Raw genomic sequence first — 10,309 nt, 5'->3', positions numbered from 1 at the left:
TCAATCTACATGGATTTTAGAAATGTGCTAATTTAGCTCTGTGATCCTAGATGTTTCAAAACTTAACATATAGTGTTTTTTCACAATGCTTGCTTTTACACAAAGTCTGCTGTTTAAAAAAATACAACTAATGTATTCACAACTCTTTTGTCATTTACTGACTTTAGTTTTTGTGAACTATTTTATTATATTATAGTTGTTCTGGTTGGTTCGACTATAGTATGCATTGGTTGAAGCTCAGTGTTAAGTTAAAATCTAGCTAGCAGCTGTAGGCTAGCAGCTGTAGCTAGCTAGAAATCACCAGTTGGGTGAGAAGCAAAAGGAAGGTAGCTAACTAGCTAGCTAGGTAAGTATATTTTGCTATGGAAGGGTTTTCATATGGCTGAAGTAATCTGTGTAAACATGGGGTGGCAGGTAGTCTAGTGGTTAAGAGTGTTGGGCCTGTAACCAAAAGTTTGCTGGATCAAATCCCCCAGCTGACAAGGTAAAACTCTGTCGTTCTGAGCAAGGCAGTTAACCAGTGGGTTCCCTGGGTGCCGAAAATGTGGATGCTGATTAAGGCAGCACACTGCACTTTTCATTCAAAGGGGTCGGGTTAATTGCGGAAGTCACATTTCAGTTGTACAACTGACTACGTATCCCCCTTTCCCCCCTAAACTGCTGACCTGGACACTTCTGTGTAATCAGAGCACCAACAAATAAGCTAGTGAATGTTCTTGGCTGCTATTATAATCAGTTAGATGCACCAAATTTAGGTAAAACTGCAACACTGCTAATTTATAATGCATGCAAAGGGGCTCGCAAGTGGCACAGTGGTCTAAGGTGGTGCTTGAGGCGTCACTACAGACAGCCTGGTTCGAATCCAATTGACCCGGCGTCATCTGGGTTTGGCCGGTGTAGGCCGTGATTGTAACTAAGAATTTGTTCTTAACTGACTTGCCTAGTTAAATAAAGGTTAAAAAACAAAACAATTATGCACAGAACAGATGTGTGGCTGTTAGACGATCAGAAGAAAATCCTATCAGTGGCAGTCACTGCTGTTTAAGATGAGGGAGGACTTTTTTTAATGGGCATGGCCTTATTTATATTACAACATATTGGATGACTGTCATTCATATTCCATTCACCCAGCTCAATGTTACATTGATAGGTTTAGACATGATACTTCAATTTTCCCCAAACCCATCATGAGGTTGCTACAACAAAGCCGACGAATGAAAGTTAGCAACTTAGATGCATAGGTCGAGGGAAATTTGAGTAGTCAAGGTGACAGATAGTGACACATTCAATAACACCTTGCACACTTTTGCATGCATCTAGCTGACCTAAGTTGTCATCATTAGTCCAGCAGTTTTAAGTGGACACATTCAGGTATATTTTTCCCTGTTTCATTCCGTTTTCTTCCGTTGAAGAAATGTTTTTCTACAGAATTGGCTGGAATGAATGTACCGCTGATCACATGCAAACACAGAACTAGCAGCCACATACAGTATAAACCACATGATCACTTTGCTTGTTGTATATATAAATCCTTCTCGCTTCTACACTCTCTCCCCCTCTCACCTTTTTCCTTTTCTTGTGGACTTCAGTGCACAATACAACAGCTGTCGGTGACCAGGTGAAAAAAACTTTCCAATCCAGACTTTCATACCATAACAGCTAACCGTTACACACAGCCTACATCGTTGTCAACATATTAACAACATATTAACGTCATAGTCAACATAACAACTAGAACTAATGCGGTAGTAAACCTGCTACAATCATGCATTGCAGTGTACAGCATGCAATTTAGCAGTTATCCCGGCGGACCCTCGTGGCAATAAATGAATAAAACCAAAAGCTTATCTTGACTTGGAAGAGTGTTGGATAGCCATAGCCAGCTAGCTAACATAGCATTTGATCTGTTTGAATTGGGTGTTGGAGTAGACTAAACTAGTTAGCTGCATTTGCTATACAGTACCAGTCAAATGTTTGGACACACCTACTCATTCCAGGGTTTTTCTCTATTTTTACTATTTTCTACATTGTAGAATTATAGTGAAGACATCAAAACTATGAAATAACACATATGGAATCATGTAGTAACCACAAAAGTATTAAACAAATCAAAATATATTTTAGATTTGAGATTCTTCAAAGAAGCCACCCTTTGCCTTGATGATGGCTTTGCACACTCTTGGCATTCTCTCAACCAGCTTCACTTGGAATGCTTTTCTAACAGCCTTGAAGGAGTTCCCACATATGCAGAGCGCTTCTTGGCAGATTTTCCTTCACTCTGCAGTCCAACTCATCCCAAACCATCTCAATTGAGTTGAGGTTGGGTGATTGTGGAGGCCAGGTCATATGATGCAGCACTCCATCGCTCTCCTTTTTCGTAACTATTTTTATTTTTATAAAACTCACTGAGGAGGATGGTCCTCCCCTTCCTCCTCTGAGGACTCTCCACTGAATTATATCCCTTGCCTTATGCATTAATTCAGTATGCTCCCTCCTCTGTCAATACAATTTCCGTCTTGTCATTATAATCCAAATTTGCAGTGACTGATCAACACAGAGTCAATCTCCCAAAAAACGAAATCACCATCCACAACTAGAAAGTAGCAGGAGTGTGAGTTGCACACGAAGCATCCAGTTAAAACAACAACATCATAATGATCATTGCATGCTAGCTTGTGCAACATGTGCGCATTCAATAGACAATGCCATGCTTGGTTGGCTATAAAATGAAACTGTTTTAGACAAAAAAAATGCTTTACAAGCAAGATAAATAAACATTCAATCAGTACTGAGTGAATGAACAAAACATTTTGGAATTAACACGTGCTATCATCACCAGACTGTCCATTTGAATAGTGTCAAGTTGACATAAAGTTTAAAGGCAATGCTACCAAATACTAATTGAGCGTATGTAAACTTCTGACCCACTGGGAATGCGATGAAAGAAATAAAAGCTGAAATAAATCATTCTATTCTGACATTTCACATTCTTAAAATGAAGTGGGGATCCTAACTGACCTAAAACAGGGTATTTTTACTCAGATTAAATGTCAGGAATTGTGAAAAACTGAGTTTAAATGTATTTCGCTAATGTGTATGTAAACTTCCGACTTCAACTGTATATATTATACATATATATTATATAATATTTAGATATTTTTTAGCATGACACTATAACGTCCACATCCCTCAGAGTATGAATTAGGCTGTTTGAGAAGGTTTGAATTCTATGCAACTTGTCTACATATTGTTGAAGTACAATACACCAAAATAGCTACTGTAGTACTTCAACACTGTGTGCTGGAAAACGTTGGTAGAGCATGGGTAAAGTACGCAGTACACACAGTGGCCAGTTTATTAGGTACACCATCTAGTATTTTCTACTCATCAATCCTCAATTTTCCAGTGTTGGTGGTCACATGCACACTGGAGCAACTTCTTCTTGTTTTTAGCTGATAGGAGTGGAACCCGGTGTGGTCGTCTGCTATAATAGCCCATCTGTGACAAGGACAGACGAGTTGTGCATTCCGGGACGCTGTTCTGCACACCACTGTTACAATGCCCTGTTATTTGCCTGTTTGTGACCTGCCTGTTAGTTTGCACGATTCTTGCTATTATTCTTCGACTTCTCATCAACGCGCTGTTTTCGCCCACAGGTCTGCCGCTGATGTTTTTTGCTTTGTTTGTGAATGTGTATTATTGTAGCGTCATCTTTATTGCAAAAGTAAATACAATACACAACTTTAAGCTACATAGTCATTTTACAGCGGTAATGAATTGCCCATTTGATAAAACAAGGCCATGTTACAGTATGCCAATGTTACATAGGTAAGCTAACTGTTATAGAGATAAGGAATGCAGACAGACCCTATAGACCTCTATATCTATATGAGTGACTGTGTCAAACACACCACCACCTATTATGTTGGGTACCTACTGACGAAAAAATATGTATGTTTTTTTCAATGACATGTACTGTTAAAGTAAATGTTTAAGGAAATACAGGCAGGCACCACATTACTTCAAGACAAAACAGCTCACTCAATCAAGCCTGATGGCATTGTAAGTATAAAAACAAAGCTTGCTTTCATATAATAATAAGAAAAGCTTGAAAATGGAGTAATGTCTTAGTATGGGGTGGAAAGAATTCAATACATTACCTTGTATGTGGTACAAATCATATTATTGTGGGAGCATATGAATTAGGCTGTTTGAGAAGGTTTGAATCCTAAACAACCTGCCTACACAGCGTTGTAAATACAAATAGACTAGCATAGCTACTGTACTAGGTCAAAGCTGTGTGCTGGAAACCCTTGGTAGAGCATGGTTGAAGTACACATGTTGGTTCTCGTGAATTTCCTTTCTTTTTCGGGCTTCATGGTTGTTTAAAAAAAAAAAAAAAAAAAATTTAATGGCTTTCATAAGACGTTCATGTTTTCTCTTGAAACAATTCTCTTTGGGAACCTGGGCAATGAACCATTTATATGTTCAAGAATATGTTCAATAAAGATAGGGACCTCTATTATTGAGTCCAATCACAGTCAATATTTGTTTGGTTAGCATGGTCCCTGGCCATCATCTAGTTTATTGTGTTTTTAATTGGAAATGTGTTACTATGTTTGATTGATTGCCAATATAGTTGAGCTATAAATGTCCCAACACATACACATGTAGGATCTTAATTTGAACCAGTTTTCTATATCAGGAAAAGAATCCTGCAGCAACAGGGAATGTGAATTATTATATGGATTATAATTAATGGACATTTATATGGGTTGATACATTTTTCATAATGGAAAATATAGTCTGAAATGTCTAAGTGGAAATTACCAACTTCAGAAAGCTTTTAAATCTTAAATACACTACATGTTCTCCTGCAACAGGGTGATCAAATTAAGAACATACATCTGTACAGAGTTCTTAGTCATAAATGTCATGAAACATTGCTTTAAAATGTATGATACTATGAGGTATTTAATGAAATAATAATGTAAGGTATTTAATTTAGTGGAATTTTCTACTTTCATTTCATATTCATTTGACTGGGGTAAGACAGGAGTCAATGGAAAATCAGACAGATTTGTTTAGTGGTAATGTAAGTACGCCACTGGATTGAATGTCAAACTTTGTCAATGCGAAATAATGTTCTTACAGAGAACAGTAGAAGTTTATATGCTTATACTGTGGAACATATTTTGTTCTCTGAATAAGCAACATACCCCCTCTTGTGGTCACGTTTGAAACAGCTATTTCTCTTCTCCGTTATGAAGTCATCAATGTCCCCACTATCAGTCAGATCTTAAACATTGTGTGGGGAACAATGCTGTTTTCATACTAGCAGTAGACTACTGTAGCCTTTGCTGGAAAACTGTCGTGACTTGTCATTTGGTTTAGGGAAGAATGACCTGTCCCTATTATCTTGCCAGCAACCTGCAACAGAGGCAGCGTAGGCCAATATTGGATGCCTAAATCTAATACGGTGTGGACCAGAATGTGGCTCTCTCCTCAATATTTTGTTCCTGCAATGAGGAATTACCATCTTCAGATGATGTTTTTATAATTTATCTGCAGATAATCTATGTCTGAATCTCAAAAAGCAATAATAACAGTACAGTATGCAAATCAGGGAGCCAAATAAACGGCTCTTTCACATATGTAATTCGGTTCCCAACTTTCACAAAAAAGAGCGATTCAAAAAGGGCCGTTGTTGCGGCGTACGACCCATCACTAAAGGGTACCCTCCCCTTGGCTGGAGGTGGCAGCGGCAGATTGCATCTGGCTGCTCACCAGAAATAGCCTTCTAGAATAAACCTCTAACGTGAGATATGTAGGTTCCCTGGCTGATAATGGTCTATATATTCCAATGTACTAAGGAAGGACGAGGAGTCCCAATCTATTATTGTATTGAGGATGTGGGATGTCCCTGCCGCAGCCTGGTAATGTAACTGGTCTGGTGAGCCTGGAAAGGCAACTCCAAAATACACATTATCATATCATTCATCCCAGGTGACAACAAGTCATAAAGTACTGTTTTAAGGAACAAACTGAGGGCATTGGAATTCATCATGTGCAAACTGTAAAAATAGTTCTGTTGTGGTTATTTTCAAGCACGGATTCTTTGATCCCATTATTTTACAACGAGCCTTACTTGGTTGAATTTTGTATAAGGATGTTCCATTCAGTATAATTGAGGTACATACGTAGTTAACATTTTCATGGAGCCAAGAAGATCCTGTTCGCCCATGGGGACAGTGTTGGTTTGGTTCTTCTCTGGTCTTCTTGCTCCCATAACGACTTATAAATATATAAAAATATACTTACTGATTTATTTGTAATACTTTATGCTTTATTTTTGTCTGGGCAATACTAGCCTATTTCTAACTAATGTAACACGTAACACTACATAACTATATGAGGAAAAGGAAGTTGTTCTAGTTTATTCCAAAAGTCGAAATGTATAGGCTAACATTTTCATTCAACCGCAACAGTGTTTTTTCTTTTTTTTCTCATCAAAGTCTTCAGAAAAACTTTGAATGCTTGACTAGACACTAGCACATTACAACATGCAACCTCCCTCGTTGACACAGGTCTTGCACTGACTAGAGTTCGTAGATCTACCCGGGCTCGCTCTCGTTGATCTGGAGCTGTCCTTGGTGATGTACATCTCAATCCAATTAGCTTTCACCTCCGGGCTGTGTTGCAGCCAACGGGTGGAAAAAAGCTCCCCCCTATTACTCGATCCTGTGCGTCTTGCTATACAGATAGCCCCATGGTGCGCTCATCCGTTTATTTTTACATGTTCGATATCCGAGGACAACCTCTTTTATCATATCCCCATGGAGTGTGTCGTTTGCAGTTTTACTACTGGTAGTAGTATTTTCTCGCTACAAGGACGAAATTTCTCTGTTTATTTCTAAATGTGACAAAGATAAAATGTGGAAGATATCCTCTACTCCAGTTACAGACGGCTTGCGGTACTAGTCAGATGGGAGGGTAGCCTAATCACGGATAACCTGCCTCTTCAATTCTCTTCGAGGGAGAGGAGTTTGGTTTGAAAGATAAGAGTGATACAAAAAGGTAGGCCACGGATTGTTATTAGGCTATATTAGACTTCTTATATTAGACTTATTAGGCTTATTAGATTTCTGAAATGTTCACTTTTCATATCTTTTCTGAAATGTTGTTTAAAAAGAATAATATCTTACATTTTTAGCCTATCTACTGCTCTATTATTTAGGTTGTGTAAAATGCAAAGACGGTCATAATAGACTAAATGTGAAATAAATTATGTTTGATTACAGTGAAATACAGGATCAGTAAGGATCTGATTACCAGATAAGATGTTCGAAAAGTTCAGGTTACCTATAGTATATTGGGTATATTGGGTAGGATACCAAATCATATATTGGTTCCATTTGATCTTGAATGAGGTTTTCTGTGTATTACATAAGTAACCTTGGGGTGATACAAGTACAACTATGTTACCTCTTAGAATTGATCCTAGGCTATAATAAAGTGCCTTATTATCAAGACCTATCAAGACAGAGTTGGGTAAAATTTACCCTCCAAGTGACACCCTCCAAATCTAGTGTAAATTGGTTAAAACGAGTGCCCTAGAGTTTCCTGTATAAATAGCTTAGAGGCTATTATGAAGTCATGAACAGTAGCCTACACTCTGTGGAAACGGTTCTACATGGAACCCAAAAGTGTTATACTTGGAACCAAAAGGTTTCTACCTTGAACCAACAAGGGTTCTTCAAAGGGTTCCTCTATGTGGACTGACGAAGAACCCTTTTAAAATCTAGATAGCACATTTTTCTAAGAATGCAGCTAAGTGTAATAGGCTACTTGCGGTGAGATTTATGGTTAACTTAAGCCAACACAATTAAATCTGAGGTCTATTGCCTTCAATGCATAGAGCACTCTTTATTTGATTTGATAAAGAATCACTTTTCAGGGTGGTTCTGCAATACCATGAGCTCACATAACATTTATTTAATGGATTGGCTATATTGTTCTTCAAACCTGGTCTTGGGGAACCACAGGGTGTGTAGGATTTTGTTCCAGCCATGTAATAACACTATCTAGACTGAGTCACGCTAAGGATAATAATTCAGTCTGGATTTTCATGCTATACTAACAGACCTGATTTAACTAGTCAAGGGCGCGTCGATTACCTGATTAGTTGAGGCCTACTGGGCACAACGAGCATGCACACCCTGTAGGTCCCCATGACCAGGCTTGATGAGCACTAGTTAGTAAATTATTTCACTGCTTACATGTAGTCATTATAAACTGATGGGGATATTTTAAAATCAGGGATTCAAAAATGATGATGCATTCAGATGCACATTTGTCCTCAACTAATGGTAAAATTAGTGTCCATGTTTTTTTATTTTCTTTCAGTTGAAGCCATGGGGAAACCGGTTTGAAGTTCATCTCACATTCAAAGTTGTTGGGCCCAATCCTCATTGAGGGGTCAGTGGATTTGACCTGACCTAGCATAACACCTGAACTGTGACCATCATGGCGGAGAGAGCTAGCTTTGGGATCCCCAAAAGCAACTCGCGTCCTGTAGGCTCACTCCCACCAGAGCCGATCGACATCATCCGTACTAAGGCTCGATCCAGAAGAGTCCGCATCAATGTTGGGGGGCTGGTCCACGAGGTCCTATGGAGGACCCTGGACCGTCTCCCCAGGACCAGGCTGGGTAAACTCAGAGACTGCAATACCCATGAAACCTTAATGGAGATCTGTGACGATTACAGCTTGACTGATAATGAATACTTCTTCGATAGGCACCCAGGGGCATTCTCCTCCATTCTGAACTTTTACAGAACAGGGAAGCTGCACATGATGGAGGAGATGTGCGCCCTGTCCTTCGGCCAGGAGCTCGACTACTGGGGTATAGATGAGATCTACCTGGAATCCTGCTGCCAGGCCAGGTACCACCAGAAGAAGGAGCAGATGAATGAGGAGTTGAGGAGGGAGGCCGAGTCGCTCAGAGAAAAGGACGGGGAGGAGCCGGAAGAAGGCTGCTGTCCAGACAAGAGACAGAAGCTGTGGGACCTCCTCGAGAAGCCTAGCTCTTCTCTTGCTGCTAAGGTAAGACCAAAGCGTTGACCTGGGTTGAGTTTAGGCCTACTGACTATGGGTCAGTCCAAATCCATCCCATCCCATGGTATCATAGCTGCTTGCAGGAATCTCTCTAATTTCATAATGTAGTCTCATAATTTATGATCTTGGTTGCAGTAAAGTAGGGGAGTACTGTAGAGGCTAGACCTCCTTAACCCGTTTTCAACTTCAGCTCAGCTGCTGGCAAAACTCGGTATGAAGTGAATCTCAATATATCAGATATATGGAATTTGATCAATTCGTTTATTAATAACAGATCTTGTGTCCCAATTTGAATTTGTCTTTAGATATCTCTTTACTTCCAACTCAATCAAAACAGTAGAGGAGAATATTGTGCCACCAGCAGCTTAATCCTCTTTTAACCTATGAAGTAATCAGATAAGAAAGAACCCGGAAGATTATGGTGAATGTGTGCTTAGTGCATACTGCTCTGTGTGTTGTACAGTTGAGATGATACATTAAACAAATACAGTATATGAATAATATCACACATGCTGTATATTGATGCACAGTATTTTGCACTCTTAACCAATACATGTATACTAAACAAAAATATAAACGCATCATGCAACAATTTCAAAGATTTTACTGAGTTACAGTTCATATAAGGAACTCAGACAATTGAAATGAATTCATTAGGCTCTAATCTATGGATTTCATATGACTGGGAGAACAGATATGCATCTGTAAAAAAAAAAAAGTACGGGCATGGATTAAAAAAATGTCAGTTTCTGGTGTGACCACCATTTGCTTCATGCTGCATGACACCTCTCCTTCGCATAGAGTTGATCAGGCTGTTGATTGTGGCCTGTGGAATGTTGTCACACTCCACTTCAATGGCTGTGAGAAGTTTCTGGATATTGGCGGGAACTGGTTGACGCTGTCGTACACGTCGACCCAGACATTCCCAAACATGCTCCATGGGTGACATGTCTGGTGAGTATGCTGGGAACTAGGCCATTTTCACCTTCCAGGAATTGTGTACAGATCCTTCTGACATGGGGCAGTGAATTATCATACGAGAATGGATCTCAGGATCTCGTCATGGTATCGCTGTGCATTCAAATGGACATTGATAAAATGCAATTGTGACTGTTGTCTGAAGCTTATGCCTGTCCATGCCATGACCCCACCGCCACCATGGGGGCACTCTGTTCAAAACATTGTCGTAAGC

The 10,309-nt window shown here is 39.4% G+C and overlaps 1 protein-coding gene across 1 annotated transcript in view; it reads left to right on the top strand.

Moving 5' to 3' along the window:
* The first annotated feature begins 6,732 nt into the window (after positions 1 to 6,732).
* Positions 6,733 to 10,309, top strand: part of LOC124041827 (potassium voltage-gated channel subfamily B member 2-like) — a 31,785-nt gene continuing 28,208 nt past the window's right edge. Inside the window, exons 1-2 of the mRNA XM_046359883.1 lie at positions 6,733 to 7,077; positions 8,407 to 9,105. Coding sequence (XP_046215839.1) covers positions 8,527 to 9,105 — 579 coding nt within the window. The 5' untranslated portion in view covers positions 6,733 to 7,077; positions 8,407 to 8,526. The remainder of the gene's footprint in view (positions 7,078 to 8,406; positions 9,106 to 10,309) is intronic.

The sequence above is a fragment of the Oncorhynchus gorbuscha genome, linkage group LG08 (assembly GCF_021184085.1).
Source record: "Oncorhynchus gorbuscha isolate QuinsamMale2020 ecotype Even-year linkage group LG08, OgorEven_v1.0, whole genome shotgun sequence".
Classification (NCBI taxonomy): domain Eukaryota; kingdom Metazoa; phylum Chordata; class Actinopteri; order Salmoniformes; family Salmonidae; genus Oncorhynchus; species Oncorhynchus gorbuscha.
Note: the sequence above shows the minus strand (reverse complement) of the source record. Positions and strands in the feature narration are given on the sequence as shown.